Below are 24,052 nucleotides of genomic sequence, written 5' to 3'. Positions count from 1 at the left end.
GTCGCGCAAACCAACCCAGACAGCATCAGCGGCAGCAAAAACAATGCCAGGAGCAGTAAGCTGCTGCTGCCGCTCCCCTCTACACACCCGCTCTCTTGCAGTCTAGCTCTCTTTCATTCGAGCCGTCTATGGCACACACAATGAAAATGAAATGGAACAGCGGTAAATAACGTTTGGTAAGCAAAAAGTTTTAAGTGAAATTATGTGCATAGATTGAATACTGACAGAGGTGAATATGGCAAAGCCAGCGCATATGTGTGCGTGTGTATGCATGTACACTGTGTGTGTGTGTCTTTATGCAAGTATTGATTGTCAGTCAGTTTGCATTATAATAAATTGGCCCTTGAGCATGCAATACCTGGTGTACAGTAATTAAATCAGCTGCTAGGTAAATACAGTGAGTCACAGCTTTAATGAACCAACGTGGAAATTGTTGATGATACAAATTAAGTGGTCCTCTATTTATTAATAGAAGTAAGTGCACCATTTTAAGCATTTATAAAAACAGATTTGCAGTCAGGCAGCAGCTATTTTGTATAGCATTTATTACCAGCAAAAAAATCGTTTATAGCGAGCTTGAACAGTAGTTGATGTTCTCTTATTAACAATTCAACCGTTGCATTTTTTTTAAGCGCGCACACTAATGTCCCTTTCGGGCGTCAATGAATGTCAGTGTGTCCATGATTCCATGATACTTCAGCAATTTTTTGTTTACCGTCGAGTGGAAACAGAATAAAGAGTCTGTTAATCTATTCTTCAAGTTATTTGAAATTAATTAAAAACGCGCATACACAAATTAAAATAATATGCCATGCTAAAATAAATACATCACAGTTTCTGACGCAGCATTAAAACTGTATTTGTTTCAACAAATGATAGCATAAAAGATAACAAAAAACAAGGCACGAAAAATATGTAAAGTAAATAAAATTCCAAAACAACGACGTCGACGTCGACGCATAAAATGCAAATGAATATGAGAGTACACAAGCAAAATAAAAAAAAAAATAAGAGCGGCTGTGTGGGAGAGCGCTAAGTGGGGCGACAACTGCGGTCTGAATGGGACAAACGGGAGATGGGAGGCACTGAGCATTGAGCGCGTACACACACACACATACACGACGACTGCTGCCGACGCAGTCAAATGTCATTTGTCGTTGCAGGCGCGCTCAGTTGGAGCTTTGAGCTAAAAACACACAAGCACGCACACATACGTATGTATGTTGTGACACACACACAGGCACACATTAATAGGCATGACACAGGAGTGAAGCTGGCGAAAAATGTTTGAAATTCAAGCAAGTTGAAATGTTTTGCATATAAATTCGTATTTTTAGTTTTGCGCTTCGCCCCGCACGAAAGCTACGGCAGCTGCGCTGCTTTTCATTCATGTTTCTTGTTGTTGTAGCTGCTGCTCTGCTTTTGTTTTCTTTTAGCGCTCTGGCCATTTGACTCTGGCGCTGCCGCTGCTGCCACTTTCGTTGTTGTTGCTGTTCTTATAAATTATGTACAAAATGTTGTTGATGTCATTTTGAAATGAAATGGAAAACTTTTGTCGAGGAGTAACTGAAAAACAAAACACTCATTTTATTTTTAAAATATATGTTGAATATATGACACACAAAGAATATAAACAACCAATTTTGCTCATACAATTTTAAAGCATTGCAAAAAGCTTTAATTTGCAACCGAAACTTAAAGCTTTAAACTTTTATGCAAGTTCAGTTACATGCCTACCTCTCCCCCTTACACTCAACGAAGATGCCAACTTTAACTCAACAGCAAAAATGAACTTGTGCAAAAGAATTGCAAGCGAAATTGAATGTGAAAGGGCGAGAATGCGAATGAGTGGAAAAAGCGGAGGGGGTGTCGTAACTTTTTTTTATTGGCAACAGCAAGCGTCGAGGCGCTGTGAAATATTAAGCAATAAAGCACAACAAAAAGTTTTCAACTTCAAAATGTAATGCATACACACACGCACACGTACATGTGTGAGTGTGTGTGTGTGTGTGTAGTGCTGCTGCAAATGTTAAAAATAGCAGTAGAAAAGGTAGCAGCAGCAGCGACGTCGACGCCGACGTCAACGTCAAGCGTCGTCATCGTTTCTTGTTATTGTGTGTGCTGTGCCAGCGCTTTTTCGCTGCTGTAATCAAAGCAGTGATGAGCGGAAGAGATAGCGAGGGGCGTGTGGGAGCTGATCATAGAGAAGAGAAATGTGAGGAGGTAGAGAGAAGAAGATGTAGGTGGTGCTGGCAGAAATATTGGCATAAAGCGTAGTAAGAAGCGTGGCCAAACATAAATTTATTTGTTTGCTTTTGCTGCTGCTTTATATTATTCGTTCTCTTAATACACTTGCCGAAGGGCCTTACGACTTTGTAACGAAGAATGTAACACGATGAAGAGGCATATCCGCGGGCCATTAAAGTATATTCTGGAGTATAGCTGAGTGGATAAATTAAGTATATTATATACAATTAATTTGTTTTTAAAGATTATTTATTAAGAAATTCCCTTATGTATGATAAACTATCTCATATAGCTCCGATAATTATGTACGACAAAATATTGAAATGCAATATAAAATAGAAATATTAAAATATCCTCCATTTATGTATGCACATAACTGCAAGAGAATTCAGTTGTCGGCTCTTTGAGTATATCAATTCTTTTATTTCTTTTGTTTAGTTTAACTTGATTTATGAGCCATGCATATACACAGACACACACACACACACACACACACACTAGACACTTTTAGGTATATGCATGCACACACATTTGCGCAGACACAGAGAAATCGAACTTTATTGATAGTCGCGCTGTAGCAATAAAAAGTGTGGTCGAAGGGTCGGCGTATGCTGCGGTGGGTGGGTGCGGTCGTTACAAGCGCAAGATGCCAACAGTTAAGTGTGTGCGTATGAGTGTGTGTGTGTCTATAGGCAAAATGTATGCCATGTTTATGTTTGGCACTTGTTTATGGCCAAGAAACTGGCAAAAGCAGACGACGAAACGAAACACATGACAAGAACAAAAACAAGAAAGAAGCAGAGCACAAAAGTCCTACGAAATTGAAGACAAAGTCAGCAATGCTTCGCTATAAGCCTTATCTCTTAACATCAAAGTTGCCGTAGAAAAAAGTCGTGGCAACTGGGGTAGGGTGTGGGGCATTCGTCAGATGTCACCAAAAAGGAGGTCAGCAAAGTTTTAGCTTCAGCTTCTAAAGTCCATTAAAGTGCAAAAAGCAAAAGCAAAGGCAGAAAAAAAGAAATAAACGCAACTAAAGCCTTTGACATCGTGTAATTTGCTAAGCGTCTAGAGCGAGATGGAAAGAGAGCGAGCGAAAGAGAGCGGAAGGGCGGCTAGAGAGTGGCAGCAGATGCGTCCATCAAAATGCCCAAAGAACATGCGACTGTTGTGCGACGAAAGGGGTGCGAGCGGGAGCACATAAAAAGACGCGCAAAATATATGTAAAACAAAAAAAAAGAGTTACGTGCCCAGAGTTGGAGCAGAGAGCGCGTGACTAGCAGGCAAATACAGGTAAAGAAAAAACAAGAGTGCTCTAGTCGAGCTTGATCAACGAGGAGATACCGCGTAACCAGCTCCAAGTGGCCGTAATATAAAATTCTTCGTAAATTAATGCGTACACAACTCACGCACACACAAATACACTCATACGAAAGCTGTGACATTGAGCCATTGCTGTGCTTCCTCTTTCCATTTACTCCACGTCGATGCTTCATGCTAAAAACTAGGTTTTTTTCATTTCAGCAAGGCGGAAGGACGTATTACTGGAACTTTGTTACCAATTTACAGGGTATTAGAAAAGCTATTCAAAGCACCAACAAAGCCAAAGAGCCACAGCCGCTCTTAAAAGATATAAGCACGCGGCAACTTAATGAGTGGACTTCCAGGAGGGAGAGGGGGGGGGGGGGTAGGCCAGTGAGGCTGGCACCTGCCAAAAAAGCAACAAGCAAATAAACACAAGTGCGCAAAGCCAAAAGCGTCGCATGCAAATAAAAATCGCAACAACAACAACAACAACAAAACAACAAAACGTGACGCTATAACAACAAAAGTAAACAAAGGCCCACAAAAACGGGTGAACGCCAAAGTCAAAATGTGCGCGCAATAAAATACTCGCACAATTGACGAAAAATAAAAGAATAGAAAAATAAAAATAAAATGATAACAAGAAGAGCGAGGACAGCAATAGTAGCAGCCGCAGCAGCAGAAGTAACAATAACAAGCGAACAGCTTTAAAACGTAGCTGCGAATGTTCGTTTCGCATGCCAAAATGTTTCACACAGCCAGCCAGCGGACCAGCCTAAGGGAGAGATAGAGAGAGAGATAGTGGGCGGGCAGACATGTTTCAATTCGCAAACGTTTTAACGCGCGCTTTGCCTGCCCCACATCAGTTCTTGCATTTTGTCTGTGTCCCACATCTTCGACTGCGCTTGAAGGCAGCGACCACGACGACGTACATATACCGTTAAGCGCAGCATGCATGTTTTTTCTCTGTAATGGCAACGACTTTGGCGCCCCTCTAAGCACAAAACAACTGTACGCCCCACAATCCCCATACCCCACACACCGCAGCCACCTGCTGGCAAAGCAAAAAGCAAACAGAGCAGCAAAGGAAGCGGACTGCTTGTTGCACAGTGCAACAGCACTTAGGATTTTTTAATTACGCGGTTTCATGCAAATTAGAGATGGGCGCAAGTTTAGGTTTTTTCGACAAGACAAAAGCACGAGACATACCTAGATTTTGTTTTCACTCATAAATTATAGTTTTAGATATATAAGGAGAGAAAATTTAAGACAATAAATGATTTTACATAGCAATAGTAGTTTAATGGAAATTAAACACTTTTAGACTTCTAACGCAATGAAAATTTAATTTCTAACTAATTAGTTTTTATTTCTTGAATTTTTAATTTTCGAGCGAGCACTGTATTTGTTAATTTCCCATTTTAGCAACTTTATGCTCATTCACACTTCACAATGGTTTATGGCAAGTTTTTAACAGCTGCATACCACTGTGCGCTGTTTCATTTCGCATAATGATACCTCTACTCATCCTCCCACTCTCTGTCTCATTCACACTCTAATGCTGAGACTACTCAACGCTTGCCTTATAATTATTGTCATTACGTCATAAGCATGCAAAACCGACGTCGCGACGTTGCCGAAAGCTGTGCACTGCAAGAAGCGCTCTCTCTTACACACACACATATATAATTCAAAAGGGCAGCGTTGCCGTCCTTTTTGATTTTGTTTTGATTTGCTTGGGATATTAATTTGGCGCGCGGTTTGCGTTCATTTTCTGCGTGGCCATTGCTGACTTTTTTCTTGTGCGCTTATTTTTAATGTGCATTTAAATGTTTGTTTTACGTAATAATTTGTTATTTTTATTGTTAGAACATGCAATGAATCGCTAATAGGGCAAAGGCGCCCAAGCGGCCGCAGTTGACATGCAAAAAGCTCAGGCAATTAACTTAACGTTCGAGAAGGCACGCGATAAAAGCAGTGCTTTTTTTTTTACCGCTCAAATGGAGCGTAAAATTGACAGAAAATAAAAATTACGAATTGTTGCAATTGAACTTGAATAAGATGTCAGTGAGCGGTAAATGCAAATCAAAAGCTCAAGTGGTGTGTGTGAGTGAATGTGTGTGACAGCTTTCCAATTAGAATGTGACTGTGTGTGTGTGTGAACAAACACACATTTACACAGATAAGTGTGAGTGGGAGCACTGATGCATTAAATAAAATTGATAAACTGCAATAAATACACGCAATTGATTGCATGTCACAAATACTCTCACTTTCTCACGAGTGGGGTGTATACACACGCACACATGTATATGCAAATGCATGCATGTGTGTGCGCCTCGGTAGCGGCGTCTGCAGCAACAACAACAACGCGGCCAACTAAACAGCTGAGCGTTGGCCAAAACGGCGGCACACGAACACACACAAACTCACAATAAAGGCACAGACAGCAGAGATTACATACGCACGGTCACACCGCGCTATTGGGCGTGTGCGCATGTATTTGTGCTTTTAGCTAAATTACAAAATATAAACAGACAAAACAGCTTACCGTTAGTTTTATGAGTGCAGCCAAGCTATATACAGTTATTCGTTTAATTTAGCGCAATTTAATTTCCAAGCGCAGCTCTAAAAAATCGCCACACCAATATTCGTAACACATTTTGCTTGCGCTATGTTCATTTAAACTTTGTTAATTTACAAACTGCATGTTTAAAAAGTTTTTTTTGTCACTAAAATGCCGCATTAACATATTTCTTTTATTTGCTGAAAATTCAAGCAGAACGCGTGCGTATCACACAACAACAAAAAGAGCACTGCGTTGAGTGTGACTGCACTGCACAAACCAAAAAATACTAAAGTATTCAAAAGAAAATACTGATTTTATGTAGAAAATGGCTTCAATTTGCTGGCGTTGGACAATCAGCTGTTTGTGCAGCGGCAGCCCTTTCCATGTTAATTACTAGAAGGTAAGGCTTCGCATCTCAACGAAAAGGAACGTTAGGTTTATAGGTTCACTGTGTCAGCATTGTATGTTTTAAAATGAGAGCAATATTATTTCTAATTAGATACATATAATAATGAAAAATAATGAAAATAATGAATTTTATTACTTTATGATACACGAACTGAGGAATTCTAATCTAGTTAAGCTCCACAGAAAATATACTAAAGCTTTGCTTGCCGATCGTAAGAATTTATTTGATTACATATACAATATATCCCTTAATATTTGCCTACTGGCTGAGCGTGTGACGTAATGTGCGGAAGGGAATGTCACACGTAACCTTGAAATCTTAACAGGTGGCAACGCTGTAGTTGTCACAAGTGATGTGTGTGTGTGTTTATGCGCGTATGTTGCAAAAAAATTTTTAATCAAATTAAAATTAGGAATATAAACCCAATTGGAACGCAACAAACGTGCTGGCCGCGTGCAGCTGCAACTAGTTAACCGTTATGGCCAATCGCACGCGCAACAACACGACCAAGGTCGAGGCGCTAATCGAGAGCTGCCGCAGCGAAGGCAAATGGCAGCGCGTCATCGAGCTGACGGACGAGCTGAAATCGGGATCACCGCATAACGGTAAAGCGTGGCCTTATTTCTAAAGTAAACCAGTACCTTTACCTCAATTTCCCCCTTCGACTGCTTTACAGAATGCCTGGCCAACTTTCTGATGGGCGAGGCGCGCCTCGAAAGCTATCTGGAGGAGCATGCGGTGGCCCCCGAAACGAACTTTGGCCGAGCCAAAAGCGGCCTCGCCGACGGCAGACGCTATCTAAATCTCGCTCTCGGCGAGAGCGGCCAAAAGGCGGGCATCGCCCTCGACGCCTACCTGCTGCTGGCCAAGCTGTGCTACGCCTGCGGCGAGTACGAGCAGAGTCTGGAGAACTTTGTCAGGGCGGAGCTCAATACGCTTGCTGAGAAGGAGCTGACCCTGTAAGTGGCTCAACCTACCAGATGTTAAGCGGCTTTGCCCGGCAATACTTGCACGCTTTACTTTACTAATATATATTTGTATATTCGAAAACAGTCGCAGCCTCAAGATTCTGGCCGAGTCGTATGCCATTAAGGGCCTGTGCCTGGAGCAGCAGGCCTCCAAGCCGACATCCAAATTCAAGAAGGCCGAAAAGGACACGGAAATGGTGCGTGTTGCTGCTTACTCAATTTATTAACTTATTGTTAACAAATACCACGTCAAATTTCTTGCAGATATGTTGCTTTGAGCGCGCCTCGGATCTGGGTCTGCTCTATCTGCAGGAACACGATATTGGTTGCGGCGGCAATAGCTCCTCGAACAATTCCACAGCCGGCTCCACGCTGAATGTGAACGCGGGCGTGCAGCAGTCGTCGAGCAGCTTTGCCATTAGCAGCAACCTGCAGAGCAGCAGTGCGACGCTGGAGGTGAGTCGACGCATGGGCGCCATACTGGAGACGGCGCTGCAGCGTGCGCCCATCGTGCTGATCAAGGCGGGCAAGCTGCAGGCGGCCGTGGAACGATATCGCATCATGTTGAATGCCATCGAGACGCGTGCAACGCAATCGTTGCGCTTAACCCTCGCCCGCCAGCTGGCCGAGGTGCTGTTGCGCGGCGTTTCGGGCACAATATATGCGCCTCCCTTTACCACCAAATCGGGCGGCAGTACTTTACGTGGCGGCGGCGCTGCCAAGCGCCTGTGGAAGCCGCGCAAATATGCGGCACGTCAGCAATTCACGCCGCGCAATCAACAGGAGGAGATCATTCTCTTACTGCTCATCGCTGAGGCTTTGGCCGTCCGGGACACTGTGCTCTCGCAGAGTCCGGAATTTCGGCAGGCGCGTCAGCATGCCATGGGCAATGTGACGGCTGTTTATGATCTGCTCACGCTGGCCACCATACGCTGGGGCCTGGTGCAGCTGCTCAACGAATCGTTCGAGAAGGCGCTCAAGTTTAGCTTCGGGGAGCAGCATGTCTGGCGACAGTACGGCCTCAGTTTGATGGCCGCAGAGAAGCATGCGCATGCACTGCGCGTAATGCAGGAGTCGATGAAGCTAACGCCAGGCGATCCGCTGCCCTGTTTGCATGCCTCACGCTTGTGCTACGAGAGCCTGGAGACCGTCAAGCAGGGCCTGGACTATGCACAGCAGGCGCTCAAGCGGGAGGTGAAGGGTGAGTGGAGCTCATCTCAATGGAGCCATATAATCTAGCTCTCTTTTGTTTCTTCTGCCAGGCCTGCGTCCCTCGCGCAGTCAGCTCTTTGTGGGCATTGGCTATCAGCAGCTGGCCATACAGTCAACTCTTAAGAGCGAACGCGATGCGTACAACAAACTGGCGCTGGAGTCTCTGGAGCGTGCCGTGCAGCATGATGGCAACGATCACCTGGCCGAATACTACTTATCCCTGCAATACGCCCTGCTCAATCAGCTGGGCGATGCACTGAGCCACATACGTTTCGCTCTGGCGCTGCGCATGGAGCATGCACCGTGTCTGCATCTGTTTGCCCTGCTGCTGACCGCATCGCGTCGTCCGCGTGAGGCGCTGGGCGTGGTTGAGGATGCACTGCACGAGTTTCCCGATAATCTGCAGTTGTTGCATGTTAAAGCACATCTGCAGCTGCATCTGGAGGATGCGGAGACGGCGTTGGCCACGGTACAGCATATGCTCGCCGTTTGGCGGGAAGTGTACGAGGCGCAGCTGGCCGCCGACGAGGAGAAGCATTCGGATACCAAGAGCGGTATCCATTTGGTGCATTCATCACAAATGTCTGACAAGGACTCAAGTAAGTTTGCTGTCGTGCGTTTGAGGCGCTTGCAGCTAGTTTAAAATCAACAGCAACAACAACACTTGACACTAATAATAACAATATATATTCTGTACAAAAACACACACACACACACACACATGCATACACATATATTATATATACATATATATATACATATATAAACATCTATTACATCTATGTAACTACCCAACTTCTGCGGAATGTGTCTGTCTAAAAAACCAATTCATAAAACCATACAAAATACTTGTAAGTCTCAATTGCAAATTTAACTCAAAGTTAACACAAACCTCGGCATGCACCGAAGTTTTTTATACTCTTGCAAACGTTATAGATTTTTAATTTCTAAGTGTGTAAGGCAAGCCGGAGTTTTTCTTAAAGGAAAATTGATTTACTTAAGTAAAAGTTTTCATATATTTTTATTTATCAAGAGTTGATATCAAATGCAAAAAATCTTATTTTAATAGAGATCTATTTTACCATATTGATTTTATAGAAATTGATATTCTATATATTAAATCGTGGGGTATAAAAAAAATGTAAGAAAAAGTGTGCTCAATTATATGAAAATTTATGGAAGACATAAACAGATTAAAGTTGGTTGAACATTTCTGATTAGTTCTGGAATTTACAAAATTTTATAAAGTTCATTAAACAATTGGAAATTTTATTCTTTATTATAAAAGAAACCAATTATATTAATAGAGCATCTGTTTGCAAGTGTGTAAAATGCTTTCTTTAATTTAAACTTATGCCTTGCGCTGCTTTCAAAACTTTTTTCTCTATTTCCCCCCGCTTCTCTTGTGGCTCTTCTACTTTATTTTCTATGCGTGCTTTTAACTGTTGCATCTTGTTGCATGAATCGCCTTAACTAATGCACTTTTTTTTTTGTATATTACAAACATTTTCTCTTCTTGATTTTATACTCTTCAACTCTAACCATCTTTCCCTAGTTTTCGTAGTTTCGTTTTCATTTCGTATTTATAATTCTCAACTTGTTATTGCCACTTAAAGATTCCGTCTATGCTGCCTCGTTGGCCGCAGTGTCGCGCGTGGAACAGGCTCTGAGCGAGGCCGCCAGCTCGTTGAGCTCCTTCACGCAACGGCCGGGACCCCGGAGACCTTGGATGTTGCAAATTGAGGTTAGTTTTTGGATAATCTGATAATAATAATTTTAACTGACTTAAAATTCGCTTATATAGATTTGGCTGCTGCTCGCAGATGTCTATATGCGCATCGATCAGCCCAATGAGGCGCTCAACTGCATACACGAAGCCACGCAAATTTATCCGCTTTCGCATCAGATAATGTTTATGGTGAGCTAAGTCTGTGCGTTTTATGAGAATTCAATGCTTAACATGCAGTTTACAGCGCGGTCAGGTGCATGTTTATTTGGAGCAGTGGCGGGAAGCCAAACAATGTTTTTTGAATGCAGTTGCCGCCAATCCGAATCATACGGAAGCTTTGCGTGCTTTGGGCGAAACGCATTTAATACTGGGCGAACCGCGGCTGGCCGAAAAGATGCTCAAGGATGCTGCCAAATTGGATCCAAATTGCCCAAAGATATGGCAAGTGTTGGGCTTTAAAATGTTGATGCATATCTCATTTATAAATCCATTTGCAGGTTTGCGCTGGGTCAGGTTATGGAAACATTGGGGGATTTCAATGCATCCGCTGATTGTTTTGCCACCTCGCTGCAATTGGAGCCGTCGTGTCCGGTGCTTCCGTTTACCTCGATACCTTTAGTTTTCGACTAGGCATTTTCTTGTAAACGTGCATTTGTTTTTTGTTTATCGTTCATTTAGTATACCTCAACTAACCTCAAAAAGAAAAGAAGAAATAAGAAGAAAACGAACAGAGCAATATTACTTACTAGACAATTTAACGATATGTATTTTATTTATATAATTTTTGTTTTTATGATTTCCAATTGTTATTGTCAGTATTAAGACAAGCGTTGATGGTGTATATTGTGCGTGTGCGTGTATAAATTATTAGCTAGCCCTATTCAAAATGTTTAATGCATAACCACTAAACTAAGCCAACTATATCTATTAACAACAATATAACTGTCTGTAACAGCCCAAGTTCATTCCAATTACTTTGAAAGATGATATCCCATGCGATGAAAAACTTGGGAGTTTATAGAAAAGAAATGGAATTTAATTGTTTTCATATTATATTTATTGCATATTGTTATATACATATACGTAAACCTATACAACCGTATACCAAATTAATTATTTAATTTAAAATTATATATATATACATTAAATGGATATTTGGAATGGAAATTTCTTGACTTCTAATTTATAGCACCTCGATTTCTAATATTTAATGATACAGCTGTCAGCTTATGTACTGAAATTAACAAAATCAAGTGTTATCTTTAAAGTTTAAAGATAGTACATATATAAAAGAAAGAACTTAATAGAAATTACCCGGTAATCGCCGAATTTGAATTAGCGACTGCTCGCTTATAACGTAACTTTTTGATCACTCACTTTTGATCCAAAAAAAAAGATTCAGTAATTATTTAAGTTTCCTAAATAAGTTGTCAGATCAAAATCATTTTTATATTTATAGATGTGTGTGTAAATATTTAGAATAGATATTAATCTTTTTAGACACATTCAAGTAGAATTATTTTTAAATTGTAAATTGTAAGTTATTTTAATTTCATATTTTAAATATTTTTAATTAAGATTTGTTATCTTTAAAGTGTGGGAAAACTGCGTTATTTTCTGCAATATTTGTTTAAATTGCGTGTGTGAAAGTTTGCGCAGTTTTCTAAATGCCAGATAAAACTTCCGGCTTTCCTTGCAGCTGTCCCTCATATCATTTCCTTTCACTTTTCACATTCTAATTGGAGCAGCTAATTTCCGGCATTAATGGCGGAAAACCTCGAAACCGTTGCCGAAAAAAAAAAGAAACAACAAGCCAAAGTCAAAACAAAAATAACTCAACAACTCGTTAGGCCTGAGCGTTGCCCGGGACAACGTTCGAGCGGGCAATCAATAAAAAAGTAAACAAAAGTAAAAAATGTGGAAAAACGAGGAAAATGCTATTGCAGGTGCGCAGGAATTTGGGTTTACGAGCAGCGCATTGACGTATGGCAGCCGCCAAAATAAATAATACCCGCGTATTCGATTTGGAATGCAAATATAGAGAGTTTGTGCCAGTTTAGAGTTTGAACCAAATCCCTGCCAATGGGCCAGGCAGCAGGATGACGCCCAAGAAAAAGCGACAGCGCGGCAAGAGTCGCGCCCAGGCGACAGTGAAACAACAACATCAACAGCTGCTGGCTGCACTGGAGCTGACGGATAGCTGCTGCGATATTTGCCACTGCGACTGCTACAGTTCGCACAGCAGCAGCAATGTGAGCGGAGGCGCACAGTCGGCAACGGAACTGCAGCAGCTGGAGCACGAGATACACGCCTTGGAGCAACTGCAGCGCAGCGAGAGCGTCCAGAGCGGCCAGCGGCGCGGGCAACGCAGCGCTACCAAATCCCCAACCCAGGCAAAAGCCACGCACAATCGACGCGGCTCCGCCGAGTGCCAGACGCGCGTCTCCACAGCCTCCGCCAGAGGCAGGCGCTCCAAGAGCGCGGGCAGTCAACGTAGTCAGTCCAGACAGGATACGCCGGAGAAGCCGCACAAACAGCGAACGGGACGTGGGGGCGGGGTGCGTGATTGCCAGATGCTGCAGGTAAGTTTGGCACAATGTGACCAGGTAGTACATCCATTTTATACCCTTACAGACGGGTCCGTAATGTTTGTCATGTAATGTGTAACCACTTGAAGATTGCCATCCAAGGGCTGTTAAATTATATAATTAACCATGAAAATGAATCCTCTTTTTATAATGGGTAAAAAGAGGGTATATGCCGCTTAGGGTATATAAAAGATAATACTATTTAATTTTAAAACTATTGAAAAAGGGTATATTCCGATTGCGCATAAACTATACATTCCTCTACATCTTCGTATGCCTCCTACAGCATTACTTTATTACATCAATATATCAATATATCAATATATCAATATATCAATATATCAATATATCAATATATCAATATATCAATATATCAATATATCAATATATCAATACATCAATACATCAATACATCAATACATCAATACATCAATATATCAATATATCAATATATCAATACATCAATACATCAATAATCAGTATATCAATACATCAATACATCAATACATCAATACATCGATACATCAATATATCAATATATCAATATATCAAAATATCAATACATCAATATATCAATACATCAATACATCAATACATCAATACATCGATACATCAATATATCAATATATCAATATATCAATATATCAATATATCAATATATCAATATATCAATATATCAATATATCAATATATCAATATATCAATATATCAATATATCAATATATCAATATATCAATATATCAATATATCAATATATCAATATATCAATATATCAATATATCAATATATCAATATATCAATATATCAATATATCAATATATCAATATATCAATATATCAATATATCAATATATCAATATATCAATATATCAATATATCAATATATCAATATATCAATATATCAATATGTCAATACATCAATACATCAATACATCAATACATCAATACATCAATACATCAATACATCAATACATCAATATATCAATATATCAATATATCAATATATCAATATATCAATATATCAATATATCAATATATCAATATATCAATATATCAATATATCAATATATCAATATATCAATATATCAATATATCAATATATCAATATATCAATATATCAATATATCAATATATCAATATATCAATATATCAATATATCAATATATCAATATATCAATATATCAATATATCAATATATCAATATATCAATATATCAATATATCAATATATCAATATATCAATATATCAATATATCAATATATCAATATATCAATATATCAATATATCAATATATCAATATATCAATATATCAATATATCAATATATCAATATATCAATATATCAATATATCAATATATCAATATATCAATATATCAATATATCAATATATCAATATATCAATATATCAATATATCAATATATCAATATATCAATATATCAATATATCAATATATCAATATATCAATATATCAATATATCAATATATCAATATATCAATATATCAATATATCAATATATCAATATATCAATATATCAATATATCAATATATCAATATATCAATATATCAATATATCAATATATCAATATATCAATATATCAATATATCAATATATCAATATATCAATATATCAATATATCAATATATCAATATATCAATATATCAATATATCAATATATCAATATATCAATATATCAATATATCAATATATCAATATATCAATATATCAATATATCAATATATCAATATATCAATATATCAATATATCAATATATCAATATATCAATATATCAATATATCAATATATCAATATATCAATATATCAATATATCAATATATCAATATATCAATATATCAATATATCAATATATCAATATATCAATATATCAATATATCAATATATCAATATATCAATATATCAATATATCAATATATCAATATATCAATATATCAATATATCAATATATCAATATATCAATATATCAATATATCAATATATCAATATATCAATATATCAATATATCAATATATCAATATATCAATATATCAATATATCAATATATCAATATATCAATACATCAATATATCAATATATCAATATATCAATATATCAATATATCAATATATCAATATATCAATATATCAATATATCAATATATCAATATATCAATATATCAATATATCAATATATCAATATATCAATATATCAATATATCAATAAAATATATCAATATATCAATATATCAATATATCAATATATCAATATATCAATATATCAATATATCAATATATCAATATATCAATATATCAATATATCAATATATCAATATATCAATATATCAATATATCAATATATCAATATATCAATATATCAATATATCAATATATCAATATATCAATATATCAATATATCAATATATCAATATATCAATATATCAATATATCAATATATCAATATATCAATATATCAATATATCAATATATCAATATATCAATATATCAATATATCAATATATCAATATATCAATATATCAATATATCAATATATCAATATATCAATATATCAATATATCAATATATCAATATATCAATATATCAATATATCAATATATCAATATATCAATATATCAATATATCAATATATCAATATATCAATATATCAATATATCAATATATCAATATATCAATATATCAATATATCAATATATCAATATATCAATATATATATATCAATATATCAATATATCAATATATCAATATATCAATATATCAATATATCAATATATCAATATATCAATATATCAATATATCAATATATCAATATATCAATATATCAATATATCAATATATCAATATATCAATATATCAATATATCAATATATCAATATATCAATATATCAATATATCAATATATCAATATATCAATATATCAATATATCAATATATCAATATATCAATATATCAATATATCAATATATCAATATATCAATATATCAATATATCAATATATCAATATATCAATATATCAATATATCAATATATCAATATATCAATATATCAATATATCAATATATCAATATATCAATATATCAATATATCAATATATCAATATATCAATATATCAATATATCAATATATCAATATATCAATATATCAATATATCAATATATCAATATATCAATATATCAATATATCAATATATCAATATATCAATATATCAATATATCAATATATCAATATATCAATATATCAATATATCAATATATCAATATATCAATATATCAATATATCAATATATCAATATATCAATATATCAATATATCAATATATCAATATATCAATATATCAATATATCAATATATCAATATATCAATATATCAATATATCAATATATCAATATATCAATATATCAATATATCAATATATCAATATATCAATATATCAATATATCAATATATCAATATATCAATATATCAATATATCAATATATCAATATATCAATATATCAATATATCAATATATCAATATATCAATATATCAATATATCAATATATCAATATATCAATATATCAATATATCAATATATCAATATATCAATATATCAATATATCAATATATCAATATATCAATATATCAATATATCAATATATCAATATATCAATATATCAATATATCAATATATCAATATATCAATATATCAATATATCAATATATCAATATATCAATATATCAATATATCAATATATCAATATATCAATATATCAATATATCAATATATCAATATATCAATATATCAATATATCAATATATCAATATATCAATATATCAATATATCAATATATCAATATATCAATATATCAATATATCAATATATCAATATATCAATATATCAATATATCAATATATCAATATATCAATATATCAATATATCAATATATCAATATATCAATATATCAATATATCAATATATCAATATATCAATATATCAATATATCAATATATCAATATATCAATATATCAATATATCAATATATCAATATATCAATATATCAATATATCAATATATCAATATATCAATATATCAATATATCAATATATCAATATATCAATATATCAATATATCAATATATCAATATATCAATATATCAATATATCAATATATCAATATATCAATATATCAATATATCAATATATCAATATATCAATATATCAATATATCAATATATCAATATATCAATATATCAATATATCAATATATCAATATATCAATATATCAATATATCAATATATCAATATATCAATATATCAATATATCAATATATCAATATATCAATATATCAATATATCAATATATCAATATATCAATATATCAATATATCAATATATCAATATATCAATATATCAATATATCAATATATCAATATATCAATATATCAATATATCAATATATCAATATATCAATATATCAATATATCAATATATCAATATATCAATATATCAATATATCAATATATCAATATATCAATATATCAATATATCAATATATCAATATATCAATATATCAATATATCAATATATCAATATATCAATATATCAATATATCAATATATCAATATATCAATATATCAATATATCAATATATCAATATATCAATATATCAATATATCAATATATCAATATATCAATATATCAATATATCAATATATCAATATATCAATATATCAATATATCAATATATCAATATATCAATATATCAATATATCAATATATCAATATATCAATATATCAATATATCAATATATCAATATATCAATATATCAATATATCAATATATCAATATATCAATATATCAATATATCAATATATCAATATATCAATATATCAATATATCAATATATCAATATATCAATATATCAATATATCAATATATCAATATATCAATATATCAATATATCAATATATCAATATATCAATATATCAATATATCAATATATCAATATATCAATATATCAATATATCAATATATCAATATATCAATATATCAATATATCAATATATCAATATATCAATATATCAATATATCAATATATCAATATATCAATATATCAATATATCAATATATCAATATATCAATATATCAATATATCAATATATCAATATATCAATATATCAATATATCAATATATCAATATATCAATATATCAATATATCAATATATCAATATATCAATATATCAATATATCAATATATCAATATATCAATATATCAATATATCAATATATCAATATATCAATATATCAATATATCAATATATCAATATATCAATATATCAATATATCAATATATCAATATATCAATATATCAATATATCAATATATCAATATATCAATATATCAATATATCAATATATCAATATATCAATATATCAATATATCAATATATCAATATATCAATATATCAATATATCAATATATCAATATATCAATATATCAATATATCAATATATCAATATATCAATATATCAATATATCAATATATCAATATATCAATATATCAATATATCAATATATCAATATATCAATATATCAATATATCAATATATCAATATATCAATATATCAATATATCAATATATCAATATATCAATATATCAATATATCAATATATCAATATATCAATATATCAATATATCAATATATCAATATATCAATATATCAATATATCAATATATCAATATATCAATATATCAATATATCAATATATCAATATATCAATATATCAATATATCAATATATCAATATATCAATATATCAATATATCAATACATCAATACATCAATACATCAATACATCAATACATCAATATATCAATATATCAATATATCAATATATCAATATATCAATATATCAATATATCAATATATCAATATATCAATATATCAATATATCAATATATCAATATATCAATATATCAATATATCAATATATCAATATATCAATATATCAATATATCAATATATCGATATATCAATATATCAATATATCAATACATCAATATATCAATACATCAATACATCAATACATCAATGTATCAATGTATCAATATATCAATATATCAATATATCAATATATCAATATATCAATATATCAATATATCAATATATCAATATATCAATATATCAATATATCAATATATCAATATATCAATATATCAATATATCAATATATCAATTATATCAATATATCAATATATCAATATATCAATATATCAATATATCATTATATCACTATATCAAATATATCAATATATCATTATATCACTATATCAATATATCAATATATCAATATATCAATATATCAATATATCAATATATCAATATATCAATATATCAATATATCAATATATCAATATATCAATATATCAATATATCAATATATCAATATATCAATATATCAATATATCAATATATCAATATATCAATATATCAATATATCAATATATCAATATATCAATATATCAATATATCAATATATCAATATATCAATACATCAATATATCAAAATATCAATACATCAATACATCAATACATCAATACATCAATACATCAATATATCAATATATCAATATATCAATATATCAATATATCAATATATCAATATATCAATACATCAATATATCAATATATCAATATATCAATATATCAATACATCAATACATCAATACATCAATACATCAATACATCAATATATCAATATATCAATATATCAATATATCAATATATCAATATATCAATATATCAATATATCAATATATCAATATATCAATATATCAATATATCAATATATCAATATATCAATATATCAATATATCAATATATCAATATATCAATATATCAATACATCAATATATCAATACATCAATACATCAATACATCAATGTATCAATGTATCAATATATCAATATATCAATATATCAATATATCAATATATCAATATATCAATATATCAATATATCAATATATCAATATATCAATATATCAATATATCAATATATCAATATATCAATATATCAATATATCAATATATCAATATATCAATATATCATTATATCACTATATCAAATATATCAATATATCATTATATCACTATATCAATATATCAATATATCAATATATCAATATATCAATATATCAATATATCAATATATCAATATATCAATATATCAATATATCAAATATCATCAATATATCAATATATCAATATATCAATATATCAATATATCAATATATCAATATATCAATATATCAATATATCAATATATCAATATATCAATATATCAATATATCAATATATCAATACATCAATATATCAAAATATCAATACATCAATACATCAATACATCAATACATCAATACATCAATACATCAATATATCAATATATCAATATATCAATATATCAATATATCAATATATCAATACATCAATATATCAATATATCAATATATCAATATATCAATACATCAATATATCAATATATCAATATATCAATATATCAATATATCAATATATCAATATATCAATATATCAATATATCAATATATCAATATATCAATATATCAATATATCAATATATCAATATATCAATATATCAATATATCAATATATCAATATATCAATATATCAATATATCAATATATCAATATATCAATACTTCAATACATCAATACATCAATATATCAATATATCAATATATCAATATATCAATATATCAATATATCAATATATCAATATATCAATATATCAATATATCAATATATCAATATATCAATATATCAATATATCAATATATCAATATATCAATATATCAATATATCAATATATCAATATATCAATATATCAATATATCAATATATCAATATATCAATATATCAATATATCAATATATCAATATATCAATATATCAATATATCAATATATCAATATATCAATATATCAATATATCAATATATCAATATATCAATATATCAATATATCAATATATCAATATATCAATATATCAATATATCAATATATCAATATATCAATATATCAATATATCAATATATCAATATATCATTATATCACTATATCAATATATCAATATATCAATATATCAATATATCAATATACCAATATATCAATATATCAATATATCAATATATCAATATATCAATACATCATTACATCAATACATCAATACACATCAATACATCAATACATCAATACATCAATACATCAATACATCAATACATCAATATATCAATATGTCAATATATCAATATATCAATATATCAATATATCAATATATCAATATATCAATATATCAATATATCAATATATCAATATATCAATATATCATTATATCACTATATCAATATATCAATATATTAATATATTAATATATCAATATATCAATATATTAATATATCAATATATCAATATATCAATATATCAATATATCAATATATCAATATATCAATATATCAATATATCAATATATCAATATATCAATATATCAATATATCATTATATCAATACATCAATATATCAATATATCAATATATCAATATATCAATATATCAATATATCAATATATCGATATATCAATATATCAATATATCAATATATCAATATATTAATATATCAATATATCAATACATCAATACATCAATACATCAATACATCAATACATCAATATATCAAAATACATCAATATATCAATATATCAATATATCAATATATCAATATATCAATATATCAATATATCAATATATCAATATATCAATATATCAATATATCAATACATCAATACATCAATACATCAATACATCAATACATCAATACATCAATACATCAATATATCAATATATCAATATATCAGTATATCAATATATCAATATATCAATATATCAATATATCAATATATCAATATATCAATATATCAATACATCAATACATCAATACATCAATACATCAATACATCAATGTATCAATATATCAATATATCAATATATCAATATATCAATATATCAATATATCAATATATCAATATATCAATATATCAATATATCAATATATCAATATATCAATATATCAATATATCAATATATCAATATATCAATATATCAATATATCAATATATCAATATATCAATATATCAATATATCAATATATCAATATATCAATATATCAATATATCAATATAATCAATACATCAATATATCAATATATCAATATATCAATATATCAATACATCAATATATCAATATATCAATATATCAATATATCAATATATCAATATATCAATATATCAATATATCAATATATCAATATATCAATATATCAATATATCAATATATCAATATATCAATATATCAATATATCAATATATCAATATATCAATATATCAATATATCAATATATCAATATATCAATATATCAATATATCAATATATCAATATATCAATATATCAATATATCAATATATCAATATATCAATATATCAATATATCAATATATCAATATATCAATATATCAATATATCAATATATCAATATATCAATATATCAATATATCAATATATCAATATATCAATATATCAATATATCAATATATCAATATATCAATATATCAATATATCAATATATCAATATATCAATATATCAATATATCAATATAATAATATATCAATATATCATATAGCATAGAAGGAATCTTTCGAAAAATAGTTTTTTATATGGAAAAAAAGTTCTTCAAGTTAACTTCACCAAATTCAGCCATTCTTTTCAATAATCTAGAAAACCCTAAGCCATAAATCGACTAGGGTATTTAGTCTTCGGTGTGCCGAAGTGTGACCCGCAAATATCTTCATATCCGTATATTATTTCTACACTGCAGACTGTGTTTGGTTCACTCAACACGGTCGATGCCACGACGCTGGCCATCAGCGGCAGCAGCAGATCCAAGTCGAAGTCGCAGGAGAACATGGCGTTGGTGCCGCTGGCCCAGAACTTGGCACGCGGCAACTCCTTGTGCGCCTCCATGGCCAATTTGTGCCTGGCGCCAACGGTGCGCGCCGCCTACGCGCAGGTGCCCAGCCACGATCAGAGGATACTCAATCGGATGGCCGTGAAGCGCAGCGAACGGGCGGCGGACAAGGAGCACGCTTGGCTGGCGCGCAAATACTGGGAGAACGAGCGGCTGGAGCGTCAGCTGCTCAAGTGCGAGCAGCTGGAGGAGTACAAGCGTGCCGTGCACGACAAACAGTTTCAGGATTACCTGATGACCAAGGCGCGCCTCCAGGCGCTGGCCGAGCGCGATCTGGCCGAGCTGCGACGCCTGCGCGGCGCATTGGACGCCAAAGATGCGGCGGCCAAGCAGCGCTTGGATGCGATGCGGTTGGAGCGTGACCTGACGCTTTGCCAGCGCCGCTATGAGGAATCGCGACGCAACGACGCCGTCAATCTGCAGCAGGAGGAGCAACAGCTGGATGCGACACTGCGCAAGCGTGACACTTGCATGCGGCTCACACAACGGCTGCGCCGGGCGGATGAGCTGCGCGCCCAGCTGCTGGAGGGCTATCTGAAGCGGCTGCAGCACGACAATCAAGTGGAGCAGCTGCATCATGAGGAGCACTGGCGCGAGCGCCAGCAATTGGAGCGTCTGAAGCGTGAGCAGCTGCAGCATGACATCCAAAGGAAACGCCAGCAATCGCAGCGCTTTGTGGACACTCGACAGCGGCGACACGAGGCACGCTTCCGCACGGCCAAGATCTCGGCCAGCCTCAGGGAGCTCGTCCGGCAGTCCGTCACACCCGAATCGGCTCTGGACCAGCATTCGAACAGCTTCTATGCCCAGCAGCAGTCACAGCTGGGTCGCCTGCTCTTCCAGAAGGATTTTGCTAAATAGTTCCCCAAGGCGTTTTCAAATATGCAATTGTTGTTATTATGTAAATAAAATAAGAGTGTAATATTTAAAAATTGCGTTAAATCCG

At 31.7% G+C, this 24,052-nt stretch overlaps 3 protein-coding genes across 5 annotated transcripts in view; 2 read left to right on the top strand and 1 right to left on the bottom strand.

The window, feature by feature from the left end:
- The window catches only part of bin3 (bicoid-interacting protein 3), a 55,274-nt gene extending 48,935 nt beyond the window's left edge, over positions 1-6,339 (bottom strand). For both annotated transcript variants that reach the window (XM_064680586.1, XM_064680587.1), the window contains exon 1: positions 6,101-6,339. The gene's annotated coding sequence lies outside the window, so the exon portion shown is untranslated. The remainder of the gene's footprint in view (positions 1-6,100) is intronic.
- A 504-nt stretch (positions 6,340-6,843) lies between these two features.
- Positions 6,844-11,603, top strand: Ttc7 (tetratricopeptide repeat domain 7). Of its 2 annotated transcripts, none has more exons than XM_064680591.1 (9): positions 6,844-7,132; positions 7,204-7,486; positions 7,581-7,692; positions 7,760-8,696; positions 8,758-9,306; positions 10,354-10,451; positions 10,512-10,625; positions 10,681-10,877; positions 10,934-11,603. In XM_064680591.1, exons 1-9 carry the CDS (start codon positions 7,006-7,008, stop codon positions 11,064-11,066), a joined length of 2,550 nt encoding a protein of 849 aa, XP_064536661.1. In that variant the 5' UTR covers positions 6,844-7,005; the 3' UTR covers positions 11,067-11,603. The 2 variants fall into 2 exon arrangements, with proteins under 2 accessions (XP_064536661.1, XP_064536659.1); XM_064680589.1 differs by having other exon boundaries at positions 6,848-7,132; positions 10,324-10,451.
- A 421-nt stretch (positions 11,604-12,024) lies between these two features.
- Positions 12,025-24,050, top strand: LOC135427078 (trichohyalin). Its single transcript, XM_064680505.1, has 2 exons — positions 12,025-13,018; positions 22,957-24,050. Exons 1-2 carry the CDS (start codon positions 12,536-12,538, stop codon positions 23,965-23,967), a joined length of 1,494 nt encoding a protein of 497 aa, XP_064536575.1. The 5' UTR covers positions 12,025-12,535; the 3' UTR covers positions 23,968-24,050.
- The last annotated feature ends 2 nt before the right edge of the window (positions 24,051-24,052 follow it).

The sequence above is a fragment of the Drosophila montana genome, unplaced genomic scaffold (assembly GCF_035044405.1).
Source record: "Drosophila montana isolate Dmon_TW-CO22-7 unplaced genomic scaffold, ASM3504440v1 contig_2127_1, whole genome shotgun sequence".
Taxonomy (NCBI): domain Eukaryota; kingdom Metazoa; phylum Arthropoda; class Insecta; order Diptera; family Drosophilidae; genus Drosophila; species Drosophila montana.
The sequence above is the reverse complement of the archived record's forward strand: the minus strand, read 5'-3'. Positions and strand labels throughout refer to the sequence as shown.

Coding starts and splice junctions, on each gene's coding strand:
- Ttc7 (XM_064680589.1), top strand. CDS start 7,006: ATGGCCAATCGCACGCGCAACAACACGACCAAGGTCGAGGCGCTAATC. Junction 7,487..7,580: donor GCTGAGAAGGAGCTGACCCT/GTAAGTGGCTCA, acceptor ATTCGAAAACAG/TCGCAGCCTCAAGATTCTGG. Junction 10,878..10,933: donor CCAAATTGCCCAAAGATATG/GCAAGTGTTGGG, acceptor ATCCATTTGCAG/GTTTGCGCTGGGTCAGGTTA.
- LOC135427078 (XM_064680505.1), top strand. CDS start 12,536: ATGACGCCCAAGAAAAAGCGACAGCGCGGCAAGAGTCGCGCCCAGGCG. Junction 13,019..22,956: donor GTGATTGCCAGATGCTGCAG/GTAAGTTTGGCA, acceptor TCTACACTGCAG/ACTGTGTTTGGTTCACTCAA.